This window comes from Pundamilia nyererei, unplaced genomic scaffold, assembly GCF_000239375.1.
Source record: "Pundamilia nyererei isolate P.nyererei 1_Seehausen unplaced genomic scaffold, PunNye1.0 scaffold00060, whole genome shotgun sequence".
Taxonomy (NCBI): domain Eukaryota; kingdom Metazoa; phylum Chordata; class Actinopteri; order Cichliformes; family Cichlidae; genus Pundamilia; species Pundamilia nyererei.
In genome coordinates this window covers 2867296-2886149 of record NW_005187461.1, presented here as the reverse complement: position 1 = coordinate 2886149, position 18854 = coordinate 2867296, and the positions used below count along the sequence as shown (strand labels likewise).

Here is an 18854-nt window from a genome sequence, read left to right as displayed (position 1 = left end):
ACTCAGCTTTGCTTTGTGTCCATTTCTTTAAGAAAGTCACAACCTTTTTTTAAGTGATGACCCCGAACGCTTATGCTGAAGATGGTGGTGATTTCCCCAACACAGTCAAAACACTACTCTATCACAAACCTACATAAAGATGTAGTTAGGTGATTTTTTTATGCTTAATTTGTCTATAGCATGAATTAGCATGAAAGTATTCAGTGTTATTGTGTGGTGACCAGACAAGTGGTTTGTGCTGTAATGAGCTAATAATAAAACCATGATATTATCAAATATTCTCAAAACTTTTGATGGTAAATAAAGGCCCCAAATACAGACTCTTAGATCGGCCTGGATCAAATGAAAACAACCTTTTATTGGAGGTGAAACAGTAGTCCAGCAAGCAGCAAGAAATAACAAAGTCAGTGAACAAACAAAGGAAGCTCTAGGGGTTATTCCGGGTACTCGGAAACAACAGGAACCACGGAAAACAGCAAACGGTACAGTACAGGAGGACAAAACAAAGAACAAGGACAAAGTGACGGTGTAAATAAGACATGATGTGGACATTGGGAACTACACAAACCTGAAGTAAAGCTGATAAGGAAGCAGAGGGAAGTAAACTAAGAACAAGTCACAAGGACAGATGACTATCAAAATAATACAAGAAGTAAATAAGCAGAAACACTAACCGGGTTAACTAAACATAGGGAACAAAGGGGAATACCACATATAAAACAGAAATTGAAACAAGGACAAGGCTTGAATCATGAAGTCAAATGAAAGACAGCTAATAATCAAGTCCAGAAATCAGGAAAAGCTGGATCAAAGACCCAGGACCGTAACAGATTCATTCCAAGATGGCTGTCGAGTTGTGACTCTTGCTTCTAGAAGCACTTTGCTCTCCATATTTTGACAAAAGGAACTCAGTAAAAAGTAACTGGCAGGCAGTGGAAGAATGTCTTGTTTCACCTTCTAAGTGGGCATTTCTCTAATGATGCGATGTCAAGTAAAAAGTATAAATAGTCCATGAACAGCAACTTTAACATTGGGGGTGAATAAAGCAGATCAGCATTCTTATTTGCAATAACTGTCATGCTGGCTTCAGGACGTACAGTCTGGTATTATTACAGAAGCCACTGCAATGATGAGGTTTCTTTGTAGATCAGCAGGGTGGCTGGGGCGACTGGGTGGCTCTAATTGGCAGAGAACAGCAGGGTTCTTCCTCCAGCAAAGTCACAGCCTCCTGGTTGTGGGCTGCACACTAGCATGCTATTCATTACCCCGAGAAAACCCTGGCCATGGCTGAACAAATAACAGAATCACAAAGCAACTCAGTGAAAGATTTGGGAAGGAACAGCAGTATCAAGCTGCTATGACCCAGTTGTACTTTAATATTGTTTTAACCTCTTTTTCACACTTCCTTTAAACCAGCTGGAATGAATTTATCTCGTAAATGTGATAACAAAAGTCCAAAAAGCATGTGAGAGAGGTGACCTAGGGAAAAGATAAAGAAAAAAAAGTTCAGTGTATGCGTTTGCTTTCAGATTACATGTCCTCTAAGAAGAGTTAAAGTGGTGTAAGGGGAGTTGGATAGTGGAGCTGAGCTAAAACATAAAGTTTGACTCAGGTGCCAAACTCAAAAAAATATCACCTGACACTGTTTAACTTTTAGATTAATGTCAGGGTTTCATGGTCATGAGTCCCCCCCCCCCCTCCCCTTTTTTTAGTTCAACAGCACTACAGAACAAGTTAGTGTTGAGCTTTTTAAACAAGTACTGTAAACAGTGAGCAGTTTAAAAACAGGAGATTTCCTTCAGGAGTCAGCTGAGACCACAGTAGAACCAGAGAAATAGTAAATTTGCTTACTGTTGAGTGGGAACTATTTCTCTTTTTTTCGCTAGATCTGAATTTATTGTTTTTGGGTTTTTTTGCCAACATGTTCATAAGTAGGCCCAGTAAGGATAGCTATATTGCAAAATCTGGTTTGGGCGTAAAAATGTGTGTATGTGTGTTTATAGCTGTCTCTTATTTCAGTTCCTTTCTGCCTGCCAGATTTAAATTTGAATTCTTCAAGTCTTTATTTGCCACAGATTGTCTCTTTTTCACAGGACTCCTTGAAGTCTCCTGAAAAAACTACACCCCATGATCAGTAGCTTGTAGAATCTCCTTTCACTACAACTTCAACTAATTATTTGCTCTTTGACCAATTTTGGCCCACTCTTATTTCCGAAGTTTGAATTCATTGATGTTTTTGAGTGTTTGTTTATGCACAGCTTTCTTAAGGTCCCATCCCAGCATTTCAGTCTTGACTTTGACTGGGCCATTGCCAAACGTTGATTCTTTTCTTTTTCAGACATTCTGTTGTAGATATGCTGCTGTGCTTGGGATCATTCTCCTGCTGCATGACTCAGTTTCGGCCAAGTTTTAGCTATCGGACAGATGGATTTACATTTGACTCTAGAATACTTTGATATACAGAGGATTTCATTATGATTAACTGCAAGGTGCCCAGGTCCTGTGGCTGCAGAAGAAGCCCAAATCATTAACCCTCTACCCCTGCGGTTGATAGTTGGTATGAGGTCTTCATGCTCATATTCTGTGGGTTTTTTCACCAATGCTGTGCATTATTGCCAGTCGCCTCCTCTTTGGTCTGTCCAAAGTGCATTATTTAAGAACTATGGTGTTTTATTCACATGAAATTTTGCAAACCTAAGCTGCGCTGTTGTCTTATTTTCAGAGAGAATAGCCTTCCATTCAAGCCATACTTGTTCTTTTTCTAACTGTTAACTGTGACCTAAGATGTGGTTTGTGGACCTTATGCATTGGATGGTCTGACCTTGAGAGTGATTTTGCTGGGACATCCACTCCTGGGGAGATCGTGTCATTTAGTTGTCATTTAGTTTAGACTTAAATGCTCCAGACCAGCAAACTGCCCAAACTTCTGGGTTTATAGAGGTTAGTCATTTGAGTAATGGCTGCTGCTTTTCCTCTTAATTCTTGTGGAAGCAGTAAGAGTGTGTTTAGCTTTTCACAGGACTACACAGAGTCTTGTGAAAACTTTCTTCCTCACATGACTGTATATGATTTCCCACCAATGCTGCATAACCTAGAGTTTAGTTTTTACCAGCCTACAAAAACTTATGTTCAGACAATTTATGGTGGATTTTTTGTTATTTATAAAGATAATGGAAAAGCTTTTTATGCACTACATGACTGACAGTATCTTTACCAGTGCCCTGTGTTTTTCATGGTTTGCCCCAAACCTGATTGACTATTCTGGATTGTGGTCATCTGGTTTATATGAATTCATAATGATGTGTGTTTATAAGGTGGAAGAGATTGGATTTCATACTGGTTAGACAATAGTAATAGATGACCACTGTTTCCTTATTTCCTCTCCTTTATGACTATGTGGAACTACAAATAAATATGAATCTAAAAGTACAAGCTGAATATAATTACATACTTATATCTCCACAAAATTCACATGTGAGTGATCTCACGCTGCCAGCATTTGATAGCTGAATTGTCCATTTATGTTCTTTGTGTTTCCACAGTGAATAGCTTGTCAGGCTTCTTCCTGACAGCGGGGGTCAGTCGATAAAAACGAAGCACTGCGTTGGCCCTCCAATCAATACTGCTTTCTTGGGTTCCCTCAGCAGGAGCTGCTTTTATAACTCAGTGATGTTGCATATTAAATTGTGCTGTTTAATATAGTTGCCTTGCAGTACGATGTTAAGCTGTGAAATATTCGTTTTGTGCTCACTACATTAACATTCCTTTTTGGTTGACTGATTTGGTACACAAATGCTGAAACACCAAATGGAAGAATGAAATGATTAATCTTTTCCCATGAAATTGCAATATTTCATTGCTTTTCTAGTTTGCATAGTTTACAGACCACACCAGAGGCACAGCGATATTAAAGTTTCAGGACAAGCATTTTTTGGTGGTCTAATTTTATCTCATTTACCCAAATTAAATTATATTTCTGCACTTTGTACAGAGTGCAGATGATTCATTTGCAAGTGCAAGGAAAGAGTTAACTAGGGATGGGAATCAAGAACCGGTTCTTGTAGAAAACTGGTTCCCAGTAGTCTACCTGCCTATCAATCATGCTTATCGGTTCTTGCAATCGCACTACAATCAGCTGATTTCAGTTAGCATGCCAGAGGAGGAAAATACCTACGCAGTCTAGAGCATGCATATGGACATTGGTTTTTATTGCACAAAAGGACGAGATAAATGGTAAAGTAGCAACTGCATGCAGGATAGAAACAACCGCATTATGGTGCCAACACAACTTTGGTTCTTTGCAAGCATCTGACAGGACAGCATGCTAACGGTAAGCTAGCCAAGAACCCAGAGTGAAAGCTGACAAAATGCCGATCCCAGCAGTCAGTCCCTGAGTTTCAACTCTGAGTTTTTGTAGCAGAATCGCTGTGGCGATCGCTTTTTTGTGCTGGTTGTCATCTTTGCTTTGTGTGGCTTTGTATTTGTATTGTAGCTTTGTATTCTATTAAGAGAAACATGAAAGTAATGTAACCAGTAGAATAAAAAAAGGACTTCTTCCCAGCAGTAATTAAGTAACGTACTCAACTAATTTTAACAAAAATGTTCTGTGTAATATGTATAATAATGACTTTTTTGAACAACGGCTCCAACACTGATCAGAACAAAGAGTGGAAACACCTCCACAAACATAAACAAACATTTGACCCACAGCGCATTAATTGCATGAATGTAATTTCTTTATTGATGCTTAGCAGTGGTGCTGACTCTCAAAATGGAGCCAATGAGAACCCACAATCGATGAGAGGATCGATAAGGAATCAAATCGATAAGTGGTATCGATTATGGAATCGGAATTGCTAAATTCTTATCAGTTCCCATCCCTAAGGCTAATATTCAGAGGGGCTTAACGTGCCAGCAGGCACAGGGCTCAGTCACTTTAATCAAATTTTAAAAGCTTTGCACAGGAGCCAACATTTCTTAAAATCTCTCTTGGAATATCTAACATCTGTGAGTTCACACACTCTCCCAGATTCGGCCATTTTGTTTATCCTATTATAGACAGGAGCTCTGATTCAAAGAGCCAGCTCAAAAATGCGATTTGTCCTGATAAGCCAATAAATGCCCCTTCATCAGTTTAGTGTTCAAATCCATTAAAGGAGCACTCTCCTTAGCAGAACAGAAAGAGAATGACGGAGTACAAGGAGCGCTTCAGAAGACACTCATTGATCTGAGGGATCTGAGATATAAGCTTTTGCATCTCGGCCGAATGTCAGTGACTGCATCGCAAACAGACAAATCAAATTTTTTGCCGTTTTTCCATGAGTCATGGAACAAAGGTAGGGTTCTTTCAAACTAAGTTTTATTTTATTTCCTTTTTCTTAAAAAAAATAAATAAATAATTTATTTTTAGCAGATTTGGAGCAGGTGAAACCCAGGCTCAGGTGGGCAGAGGGAACATTTAATTAATTCTGTAAAGTGAACCCAACAGACTGAATGGAAACGCCTGTGAATTCCAACAACACGGGAGGTCTGTGGGGTTTACCAGGCCTAAACTGTCTGTGGGACGCACACGACGAGATGGTTCACATTAATTAAATCTGCCATATGTTGGCACTCTCTTCACATCACAGGCTGCGTGTCCCAAAGCACAGCAGATGTGACAAACTATCAATTGTTTTGAAAATGAAATCTATCTGGACTCGAACATGAGAGGGTGAGTGAATCCGCCGCTTCGAGCCACTTCCTTTGCGTTTTGGCAGACATCACAGTGGTCCATCTGAACGCTTGCCAAAGGGAAGCAGTAACATGTGGTTATCTGTGCTGTTATTTGTCACTTTGATCTTTGTATAATAATATTTTTCAAAAAGAAAATATGATGAAGTCACTTTCACTATTTGAAAGGTTGTTTTTCCTTTTGGCTCCCATTCTGAGCTTCGTTCGATGGTTTCAGATTGAGCAAAGGCAACATCACACGGTTCACTAGAAATTTTTCATTTAATTTCAGAACGGAGTGCTTTCAAACAATGTTGCATCTCACAGAATCTCCTCATAGTGGCATTAAGAGAATCACAATCAGCTTGCAGCTTTGCTCTCTCCAGCTTGGGAGTTAGATAATCTCTGCTGAGAGCATCATTGTCAAAGTTTTTGAGGTCTTTATTGCCACTAATTAGTTTGCTGTCTCTGAGAACCCCTGAAGGCCCCGTCGGTTCGCTCTCGTTGCAATCATATGCATGTGAAGTGTATATTTTTTAATTCTCTGTAGTGAGTTTATCGTTTAAGTGGAAGGGCTCTGGCTGCTTTGGTCGATAGGATCCTCGTGGAACAGAGCTTGATGGGCCTTTGAATCAATAATTCCTCAAACTGCATCAACAGGGATTAACTACCCCTCTGAGGGAGCTTCTCAGGTCAAAGCTTGGCCCATTTAACAGCTAATTAGATGCTTTGTATTGAGCATATGGTTCTTGTGCAGCATCTGTTTCAGCAGAACATACAGTTAATGCTGAATTTGCACATGCTGGTCAGTGGGAATACTGTGAACCTGCTTTGGCCAATAACAAGTAGCTTCCTCAGTTTCAAGTCTATTTGTCCTCACTAGGTTTGGAACCGTCGGCTTTATTTTTGCTTTGATCAATAGTAGCGGACTGCCGGCAGTACATTCATTGACATGACTAATGTCAAATTGTCTAGTGGAGTTTTTGAGCACAATTCTTTTTGAAACCAGAGAAAATCATCATGATGCCAGAGTGCCCCTCCATTGCTCAATCAATCAAGCCAGAAAGCAAGTGGCAACTTCCTCTTCCTATTACATTTCAAGACAAATGGTGCAACAGATTCTGTTTTCATTATTCTTTAGATACCAAACTAACCTCCATCAGCACTTACCGGCTATTGTGCTTTTGCTCCCTCTTGTTAATCGGACTGCAGGCAGCGTCTGTTGTGTGTGGAATAATACACAGCCATGACGCACTGGAGACCACACTGCAGGTCTCTTCATAACAGACCCCTCTGATTATATTTATGAAATTCAATTACTCTGACACAGACAGATGGACTTGCTGTCAGTGGGGACGCTCGTCATTTGTTAGCATCAGCAGACATGTCAGCCCTGAGGAACTGATGGAACTGAAGCTGTGTGTCTGGAAACAAAAGAAGGAAGGGAAAGAAAGAGAAGGACAAAAAGATTGAGGAGAGGAAGAAAAGCGGTAATTGAGGTTTACAAGCAGGCCATCATACTGTTGCCCTGAAGAGCCTGCAGTCATTTAAAGGGAAACACGTCCATTTGCATTCAATCCAAGGGAGAGATGAGAAGAAATTTGTCATTGTCAGAAACCCAGAGTGAGGATGTGTGCAGTTTAGCCCAGCATTAAGCTGGAAACCAGGGGAAAGTGCTAGTGTGGGTCTTTAAATTGGGGAAAAAATTGTTTACATGGTGTGCGATATTAGCACAGAAAGAACAAAAGAAATTGCTCGAGGATGACTTACAGACTTCAGAAAGACATCACGGTTGCTACTACATTCCAAAAAATCAGTCCATCATATAATCCACATATAATTCCTCAATGTGTCACATTTTAATTTTATTTATTGCACAGAATCAACAGGAAAGATATAACACATTGACGGGGGAGCTTTGGGTGCAGGTCAGCATAATCACGCTAGTTTAATATAAGAATATAAATAATTATCTTGTCATTTAAAAATTAAATGTTGATTTTGTGTTAATAACACAGGAGAGATAATTATGTATTTGTCTTTTTGTTTGTGCTTTGAGTGTAATTTATTTGCCAGAGTTGGAAACACGGTGGCCAGTGATGGTGTAGCTGTGGTGTTTGCCTCACACGAGCAAGGTCAGAGGTTACATGTTTCTGTGCTTGCCTGAGTTTCCTCCAGTTGCTCAGGCTGCCCACAGTCCTGCAATGGACTGGTGATCTGTTGAAGATTTACACCCCACTTCTATGACCTTATGTTGGCTGCACCAAGCTGTAGCTGTCATGACCTTAGCTGAAGAAGTCATTTGAAAAAGGAGGAAGTCATCTTTTTTCTCTTCACAAACAAAACATAGAATAAAAATGATGAAGAAAATGTGACCACTGTTTTGTTTTTGGGTTTGTTTGGTTTTTTTGCAATATTGTTCTCTTGAATTTTTTTTCTTTGCTGCTTAATCATCCTGTAAGGCAGGCAGCCAGGGGACGTCTATCAACAGATGTCGTTGTGTGTCGTGGAAATACAGCATCCACTATACAAAGAAGTAAAAGTAATGTGCTTCTGACGCACTGATTCTTACCATTCTTTTTGATAATCTTTCTCTAAGTCCCAAAACACTGTGGGGGTCCAATACTGAGTTGCAGCTGTACCCTTTCATACTATTTCTCAAGTTCTTACATCTGTCCTAAAGACAGAGCTTTCAACAAAAGCAGACAGTATCTGCCATGCAGCTGCCTCAATACTCCAGCGCAACAGCTGAAAGCCATCCATGCTGATATTTTTGTGTTCTGGGTCCATTTCCCTATTGCCTCAACTCCCTCCTGTCTGCTCCTTTTCCTTTTCAACATATTTAAATTGGATGTCTCATATGGTGTTTCAATGAATATGAAATCTATTCAAATTAAACTGAAAGGAAAAGATACAGTGCTTGGGCCTTTAATCCTGCTAGATGTTGCTCTGTTAGGTGCCCAGTGTTGGTGAATTATGGATGAGTTTGAAAATTAAAGCTAGTTGGGAATTCACTGAGGAAGTGCTGACAGTGTGGGTATACCTTCATCTAGACAGTTGGAGCTGTGGGGGAAAAACATAGAGGGATGGCAGTTCAATGCAAAGAATGTTAGATAAAAGCCATAAAAGGAAAAACTGCATGAGTCTTTGTGTTTTAAACTTGCCTCCGAGTGCTCCACTGCTGCAAGCTGGGATGAGTGGGCTAGACGGACGGAGGCCAAACCAAACTCATAGGCCAGGTCTGAAGAGTGTGGCGTGTGAAGTGATTTGAGCCTGCAGGGTTGTGATCACACCTTCCTCCTTCTGCCTCTGCGATACTGCAGCCCACGCCTTATTCCGCACTTTAGTCCTACTTGTGCAAAAGACTTACATGTAGGGGAGCAGAGAAATTAAAATAAAAATAAAAATCCCACTGACATTTTCACGCCTACTGTCCTCTGAAAGTGGAGCTAGGAGTGAAGGGAAAAAGGAAATGCCAAGCCGTAGAGGAGGGAGGGAGGGAGGGAGGGCAGTGGACCAGTGCCCACATCTAAAACATCTCAGTGATGCTCACTTGAAAAAGATTTGCACTGCTTTTTCTTTTTCTTTTTTTAAAAAAAAAACCTTCCGGAAGACAAATTCTCCCTGGGATAAGATCCTTGAGAGGAGCTCAGGCTCTGGCTGGTGAGGGGCATCCGTGTGCATGACTGAATGCCAGTATAAAGACTGGTTTACTGCATTCTACTGAGAGCGCCCTGTTGAGATCAGGAGAAACAAAACCAGTGCTTTGCTTAAAGCTACAGTGCAACCAGTGCTTCCTCTCACTTTTGTATTATTTTTGTTTTTCCAAGATCCAAGCTTTTCAACAACCTATATGACAGTTTGAAGTACATTGCTACTTTTCACAATGGTGCTTTTTTCTTGCAGTAATTGTTGTCTAACTTTTGCAATGTCAAAGAAAAATGATGGTTCAGTTTAGATCATCGTCTGATGCCCAAAGACTGAAAATGTTACAAAATGCGGCGCAGTGGAATAAGTAAGGGAAGCTCCCAGCCAGACATTGGGCTGGTATTATTTTCTTTTCTGTTTCAGTTCATCCACATCTTCAGTTTTAATTTGATGAGTGTGAGAGCCAAACCGCACCTATGTGGGGGTGGGAATTTCCACTCTAGTCAATGTGCCAGCTATTTAGAGTTGCATATTGGGATAAGTCGATTCATGTTAGTTTAGAGAAAGGAGGAAACTCAGGGAGTCAAGAGAAAGGAAGTCAAACAAGTCGGTTTAGATTGGAACAGTCAATTGTACAGCGCAAAGGCACCTTAGTGGATAATAGCCTGGCTTGGAACCTATGTGTTAAGGAAGTGTCAAGGAAGAAAAGTCTACCACTTTGCTTAGGAGGTGGTCAGTCTGATTTAATCAACTAAGGTTTGAAGAGTAAAAGATTGAGTTGCACTCCTAGGACCTAGCGTAGAAATTCACTCGCCACTAACTCTATCGACAACAGAAGCCAATAATCCCAACTGTGGTATCCTCAGGTCCTGAACTGTAGTTTGGAATCACAATCCCTGCCCACAGGTTTATAAATTGTTGTGTACTCTGCTCTCAGTGTTAGCACGGTGGTTTTCTCGGGGTCACTCCTAGAAACAATGTAGCTTCTTTTTCTTTTTCACCATCAATACCCCACAAATGCACTTGAAATTGCAACATTGTTCCCCGACCAGGAATGATTTGGTTACACGCTGGGGACATCATTTCCAATAGGTCCAGTCAGGCCCTCTTTTATAGCCCAATAATGAATAACCAGTATTGATTTGGGCAGTTGTCTTTTGGGAGAGAAAGCAGATTGTCACTAATCAGAAAGTTGATGGTTTCCCTTCCACCGCACGTGTCGAAGTGGACTTTTAATTCATTTAATGCAATAATCCTTAGCAAATGACTACAGAAAAAACAACTGTTTTAAATGAACACACGTTAATGCAGCTTATGAAAACCTAGATTGACATTATTAATTACTTAATTAAATTTGCATTACTGCGTCACTGTTACAGAAGTTGTCTGTTTGAGCTTCCTCTGATAGTAAAGTTGTAGAAATCTAGCAGATAAGCAATATCCCAGGTGTCAGCATGACTTTCATTTTAAATCTACTTTTTAACCATGAAGCAGTGTTTCAAGTCCATGTTTAAATAACTACCAGTCAACATCAGAATGTGAAACCATGCAACCAGCCTGCACATGGATAGTTTATAAACCTTTTTTTTCCCTTTTTAAATGCTGCTTGCAGATTGATTTCATTTGTTGTGTTGTACATCCTCATACATCAGTGACTGGGTAAACTTAGATGCGAGAGAATTTTAATGCAAAAGTTTGAATTTGAACATTGTATTAATGCTACGTTTCTTATTGCAAAAGACATGTCTTCCACTTTCATTAGGATCAAGCAAAGAGAGACAGCATTACAAACAGGCCGACTGTGAATATTCAGTTATTTACCCACTCAGTAGAAGCCTGCTGTTACTTGCCTCCTGCTTGATGCTGTGTTATTTCTCATTTTCTCTCTCTAGATGAGCTCTATCTCTCTTGCCGGAGCTCCTGCCGCTGCTTCATTGTGCATCATAAAAATGGGCTCAAAATAGCCGCCGCATTTCATAAGCATAGACACTTCTTAAAATTAAACATTTCTAATGCCTGTTATCTCCAATTGTGATATACCTAATTACCCTTTGCAGTATCGCAGCAGTTTTGCAATCAGCATGTGCCCTTATATAGGATGTATTTTCTAACCAATAGAGCAAATAAGGACAAAATCAATTGAGCGTTTAATTATTCTAAAGATGAAAATGTGTGATTTATATCCTGCTGACAGTTAATAATAAATGCACTGATTGTCTTAAATGGACTGCTGATGGTAAAGCTTACACAGTGATACGTGGAAATCTTGCTGTTGAGACTCACTAGTGCCTCTTTAAACTGCCGTGCGTGTGCGTGTGTGTGTGTGTGTGTGTGTGATACTGCTGACGATGCTAAGTTTGATGGGGGCTTGCTTGCATTTACCTTGAGGAGTTCTACCCATGATACAGATCAGCCAGCTGGCCGTTTGATGTTCTCCATGAACGCTCCTTATTAGGATCAGTGGAAAACACAATAAATAATCTGTGAGTGAACCTGCGCTCGAAACAAATGCTTGGGAGAGATGTCACAAGAATGCAGCTTTCACTACAAAAGATATAAGAGCCAGACTTATGGAAGCCTCCTCTAGAAGCAGACACAGTGGAAAGAGAGAGCGGAGGAGAAGACACCGAGAGCTAAAGATGACCGATGAAGAGGAGGGGTGCACTGGACTTGTGTATCTTTGTGTGTAACTGTTCAGCGCGCATTGGGGGGAAATAACGGCGTTTGAATGATGGGTGTGACAGAGGTTGATGTTTGCTCAGGGCCTGTGTGGCTCCAGTAATAAAGACACTGTGGCTCAAAGTGGCTTCATTCTGTCCTAAATGATCCTTAATCTCTCCATAAATGACATCTCTGGCTCCCAGTAAGGAGAGTGAAAAACGCAAACTGTTCACGCCAGTGCTACTGGGATTTTATGGTCGTGTCAAAAGAGAAAAAGATGCCGAGCTTAAATATAATAAGTGTTCAATTTGTAATTGTATAGTTTTTATATATATAATATTCAGAAATGATAGACAGCATTAGTGTGAGGAAATTACAGCCCTCAGTAGCCCCCAGCACTTAAGAGGCAGAAAGAAATTAAATAGTGTCTGCTGCTGCTGTGAAAAGCTATATTTAAGTACTGTTGTACAGTCAGTCTAATAAAAAATAGAAATACCCATTTCCTGATGATATTTCCCCAATCATCAGCAGCACTTTTTTAGAAGTCATTTTAACAGGAATGCCAATATGTTGTGTGTTCTGCTTTCACCAGCTTCTGACCTTTCTTGAATCAATGTTTGCCGATCAGAGCGCAATTTGTGGAGCTAACAGAACAACAGAAATCATTCGTCACCTCTCTGCTACCTCACACACATTAGGCTTTGAACATCACTGTATGTACATTTATGTTTATGCACGCGTACGAGTGCATAATGGCACAGATGTTGATCAAAGCATGCCATCACGTGACAGTCTGATCGCATGAAAGCACATAATTTGGAGACCTGCTGGCTGCTAACCCAGATAAAGACCATAAAGTGTCAGCCACGTAATAATGAAACTGTATGACACACCTGCAGCTGGAGGATCGACTCCAAGGACGTCTTACAGCCTCCTTTGCTCCTACACGTCATTATGACCAGTGAATTGTTAAGGCAGGTGATTACAGACAGCCATGGAACAGAGCAGAGGTGAGATTTATGTGATAGAGTGGATTCGACTGACACTAATGCAACAGAGGAACTGGAAGGTCAAGTAGGTGCTTATCAAAACAGCGCTGGAAACTGGTTCACACTGTGTCTGAGCACCTTCTGGTTTGTGACCCAGGCAACAAAGCCTTGAATTTTAATGGTAGACAAAGCTTGTTCATGGAGAACGGTTGATTTTTACATTTTTATGATTGGAAGCAAGGTGTATAATTAAGAAAAATTGTGTTTATTACGAGTTAATTAATACATCATATAATTGAGGGTTGTTGTTTTTTTTTTCATTAATCCCTGCCAGATAGCTCTTTTTTTCCTTGCTGCTCTTCACATTGTAGATGAGAGCACAGCAGGCAAAGGCTGATTCTTCTTTGACTTTAAATCTCTCAGCTTGAGCTTGCTCCCCCACCAAGCCTCCAGGAATTTTTCATTTATCATACTATTCTCTTTTTATCACTCTGGAATAAAAGATTTGCTAGCTGCAACCATGCAGATCACACGGGCCACCACTGCTCATCTTCTTTAACATTTCAACCTTTCCACACAAGCTGATGCAATAGCAGCGTACTCGTACAAGCATCGGTGTGGATATTTTTGCCTGCTTCTAAAAAAACAGTAGAAGGTGGGGAGTTTCCCTGCGTTTTTTTGAGGAACTGTGGGTGTGACAGAAGTCAGCATACCACCTCTGCATGTCATCACAAACCATTTACTGAATAAAAATATATGCTTTACTTTAAACACCTCAGCTGGAGTGTATTTTTTTTTAAAAATATATATACATATATATATTCTATGAATGTTTCTGATCTCTTGCAGCTACTCTGACCTCTGCAACTCTGCTGTGGATGTCTAGCTGGGACAGCGTGGATCAAAAATTTCCAACCAGGTGAACTTGTGGCACTTTTGCACTGGCTGAGAGGAACATGAAAAGACTGTAAAATTAACTAATCCCCCCCAAAAAAAACAAACAAACAAAAAAACTAAAAAAAACTATTTGAATGAAAAACAAAAGCTGGTTTCAAAAGCAAAGTAATCCACATAGACTCTAATGTGGATTACCTGACATGTAATGTTATCTAGTCCTGTCATGGTAAATTACAGATGCAACATGCTAACCAAACTAGCACTATTGTTAACTTCCTAATGTAGTTCAGAAGAAAACCTTTCTAAAACTATTAGTCCTCCTGAAGGTGTCATATACAAGCATTTCCAAAGTACTGGAAAACGTGCGTAATACTTACATTGAACATTCTTCTTTCATCACAATATATTATAATGGCAGCTCTTCATCTCTGTGAAAAAAGCAATGATGCTACTGATAGTCATAAATGTGGCATAGAAATCTTCCTCGACTAACTGAAGGTATTTGATACCATTGATTTTAAAACACATTGCTGTGTTTGAGGCACTGCATTCAGTTGGTTTAGAAGTTATATGTAAGAAAGGGAGAAATTTACATCAAATGTGGGGTCCCACATAGATCGATTAAGACTGCTCTCTTCCTTCTATGTATCAATGATTTTGTTAATTACTCTAGTTTGCTGATCCCACAAATATATTTTTGTCTCTTGAAAATCTGTATTAACTCCAACATAGTATAACTGAAGAACTGATAAAAGGTGGATGTTTGATTTAAATGTAATAAATTAACATTAAATGTCAGCACAAACAATTTTATTGTATTTGAAATTTTTGAGGTGTTCACATTGATGAATGTGGAATATTGAACTAATGAAGAAATCATATAAATATGTTGGTTTACTAATTTTTTTAACTGGGGCATTTTCTTCAGAGTGGAGCACCACTGACCTTTTAGCGCTCTCTGCTTGAACCTCAACTACATTATTGTGATGTTACATGATGCAACACTTACAGACTTTATCAAACAAAGTTATTTAAACTTCTCAAGTTAACTGAATGTAAGATTTTGTAATGTAATGTAGTATTTAGGCTATATAAAAGCTGTTGTGACCTTATGCCAATATATTATTGTTCTCACACATATAACACGAAGAAAATACCTTTGTACAAGTTTTAGTCTGGCCTGTCAAGGTCCATGTATTTGGAATGAGCTTCAAACCACTTTAAAAATGTTAACATCTATCTCTGTCTTCAAACAAACTTTTATACAACACTTGCTACTAAAATGTTTGATTTTGAATTCTATACGGCAAAGATCTTTTTAAAACTTGGAATAGCTCTCTACTCTTTTTTGTGCCACTGTCTAACTGTTTTGGTTTAGTGTTATTTATATGTTAGGATCCCGTGGGTAATTTTAAACCAGTGACACAGATAAACTGTTTGCTATTTTGCATTTCCCAGTAACGGTGCACACCTCATATTTTCCTCAGTATAGATAAAACCTGAATTTGTCAGCACTGTTAAGGAGACAGAAAGGGGTTGTCAGTATTGAGTGCAGAAGAAATGGGTAATTAGCCGATGGCTGACTCAGGCCACTTGCAGCTTTGTGTGTCAGAGTGGGGATGGAAAAACCGATGAAGCACATCTCCCCGGGTGTCATAAAGCTTTGCTTTATGGCCAGTTTGTGTAGCCTTGCAGATTAAGTTCAAAGAAAGGCGGCTGCTCTTTTCTCCATGCATCTTAAATCCTGTTTCTCCTCAGCTAGATCTGTAGATCAATTCTTTGGACTGTGCTAAGATATCCCTGTTGTCAGCAGCTACGGGGCAGCTACAGGAAGGACGGGGAGGACAGGGTGTCTAAAAATACATTATTTAAGGGACAATTTCACTTCAGATTTAATAGTACTCATAGAGCAGCATGACTACTACAGTCAAATTGCATACTTTCCTTCACTGAGGAGTGGCCATCTTCAGCAGCATGAGCATCAAAGCTCACAGCTCCCAGCGAGCCACAACTGCAACCTCCTTAGGCAAATGCAGTGTTTGCATTTAAAAGGCAAGAAAATCACAGCGAAACAGTAGTTTGTCTGTGATTCATCCAATGAGTTCGTTCTCAAAAACTACCTCCAGCATTATCTCAAGAGAGCAGTCCTACATAGGAATAAATGGGCTGGTGTCTGAAGAGAGTACAATTCCTTTGTCTGTTTAGACACAAAGGACAGTTTTAAGTGAACACAGAGTTGAGTGATGCTGGTATTAGTCTTATTAAGTTCAAAGATAAATGAAACTTGTTTTACTCAAAAATCTGTTACTAGAAAACACATTGGCACGATTCTAATTTGTTTTAAAGACAAGCCAGATACAGAGGGATTACAAGATAAAACACAACAAATTTACACCATTCTCTGTGTGAAACTCTAAAACTCAGGTACTTATCGTCTTTCCTCTCAGGATTAAATAAATAAATAACATCAAACAAATATGGCTGGAAGAAGATTTTGCCAATGTGGTAGATATGCATTACTCATGATATGAATAATTTATTAGAAAAAGTCTAAAAAATACAAACAGTAAAGGAACACTGACAAAAATGCCTCAACACATCCAGAACATTATATTTTCATACTTGCATTGCACCACTTAATCAGCTATTACAGTATTTAAGTATTTACAGTGAAGAAACAAGAAATAATCTCCTATTGTTGACATAGTGAAAACAGAGCTGCTGTGCACTGCAGGAGATTGCACCAGAAAAGATTTTCTACCTGCAATATGTGACATTTTAATCCTTTTCCAAAATGCATTAGAGACACTTGGAAGCTAAGCCCTGTAATTTCTTTCCTTTTATTTTTGTCTTTCATTTGGGGCCATGTTTTGAGTGACTTACTCTGAAATGGCACCTGGACTCTGGCATGTCTTTTTACCTATAACTATTAAAATTACATTAACCCCTCCTCCCAGTCAAGCATAAACTTTATCTCATTAGACCTCAGCGCTTTGCTATACAGTTAAGAAAAGCATTCAACACAAACAGCAGTACGGACTTTATTTTGGGTAATTAACATTTTTCAGCAACACATACTTGCGATTTGGCACTTTTAATATCTTTAACAAAAGGTGAAACTACAATAAATATAATTTGTTTTAGGCATTGTTCAAAATTAAGATAAATTACATTCATTTAAACTGAGCAGAAATAAAGAGCATAAAGATTTAACTTAAAACCCACAGCAGAATCTGTTATGTGACTGGTTGAAATGTCCTGTGTTCCACTAAACTCTGTGACAAGTTTTTGAGTTCAGCCGCGGAGCGAACCTGCTTGTATCCCAGCAGAGCCAGAGTGTCGTTACACAGATTCTGAACCGTTCTCACAATGTCAAAGCCGAGTCGAAGCCGCCAGCTCTCAGCTGTCACTCTGGAGTCTCTGGTGGTGGAGTATCTGTAGTTCCACTCAGATGGAGACGACGCGTTACTGTTGGTGTTCTTTGCAATCCACGTCCTCACCCTGTCCTCCATCTCCAGCCCTGCAAACTTGTAGATTTCACTGGCCTTGTCCTTCGGGTTGAATGCTAAGTCCTCATACCGTACCAGCAGGTAGCGTCCACGCAGCCATGCAGGTCTCTGCAGGCCTGTTTCTACAGAGGCCGCCATGTCCTTACAGGTGCTGGTGATCTGCGAAAGGTCCACGTAACGAGGCTGCCGCCCCGTAGCATTCCATATTTTCCAAGCGCGAAACTGATCAGAAAACGCCATCATGCGTGAAGCAAGAATGGCTCTGGGGTCTCGCACCAGGTGCACGATCTTAAGGTCCAGACGTGGATCTTCAGTCAGAGTGCGCAGATCCCCCACCTCAGGTACCCGCACGGTCTTTACAGCTACATGCCCTCTCGACAGACATGACATAGAGGCTAAAGTGAGGTTCAGGGCCCCGCACTTCTTAGGGCACCAGGTTTCGTCGGGTGGATCAGAGGCCGCTGCAACTACTCCATCAGAGCACACCGGAGGGGAACAGAGGGCATGACTGGAGCTCCTGCGGAAAAAGGAGCTTGTGATGTGGTCTTGAGGCTCGGGACGGATGTAATTCTCCATGAAGTGAAGCTCACAAGTGTACAGATTGAGGAGAAGGTCCCTGTAAGCACCCAGCAAGGCACGGCGGTCCAAGGTGCGACGCAGCCTGCTGCTGGAGTTGGTGAAGGCTTGCTGGACGTGGTACAAAGGTTCAAACACATAGAAGACCCCAGGATGCTGGTTGAGGAGCTGTCCGGTAAATGAGGAACCACTGCGTGTAGTGGCAAACAGCAGGATGTGCTTCCGAGGTGAAGCCATGGGCAGCCAGCTGTCATCGCAGGAGGTTCTCCACCGGGAGTCTTAAGCAAAAAAAAAAAAAAAAATCTTGACTGTTTTAATGTGTATTATGCGATACTGACGTCACTTTCATTATGTTTTCTTGCAACAAGGTGAACAGCTTTAAATAACTCATTGCATAATATGTTATTACCTGTTCAAGCTCTAGTGAAAAAGAGTTATTTCATTAATTTCAGAAGAATCATTTCAGCTCATAAAAATGAATTAGAGCCAGTCTTTAGTCTAGAAGAAATACAGAATCAAGCCAATAAAGTGTAAATAATTTAGCGGGTAAACATGCATGAGTAAGTTGCTTGTTTGCTGGTGGTTACCGGGGGGATGAGAAATGGTGGATCTCTAAATATAGCACAAATAGCTAATGTGTAATTACTCCTGATTAGGAGTTGATTGCAAAGAGGATGCTACTTTTATACACAGGAGCTCGTCACCGACACACATGTGAGCTATGAGAGAGGATTAATGGAGACGGATTGGAGGAGGATTCTAAAACCAATCACACATATTTAATTTCTCTGTCCTCTCCACTCACAGGGAATTCCCGTAGTTAATGATCCTCTGTATTTTGTCTTTTAAGTCACTAACAGCC

General features: G+C 40.2%; 1 protein-coding gene across 1 annotated transcript; it reads right to left on the bottom strand.

Moving 5' to 3' along the window:
- Window positions 1-16399: 16399 nt before the first annotated feature.
- On the bottom strand, window positions 16400-18741 carry LOC102199667 (carbohydrate sulfotransferase 1). Its single transcript, XM_013911319.1, has one exon. The coding sequence runs from the start codon at window positions 18227-18229 to the stop codon at window positions 17144-17146; it is 1086 nt and encodes a 361-aa protein (XP_013766773.1). The 5' UTR covers window positions 18230-18741; the 3' UTR covers window positions 16400-17143.
- Between the last annotated feature and the right edge of the window lie 113 nt (window positions 18742-18854).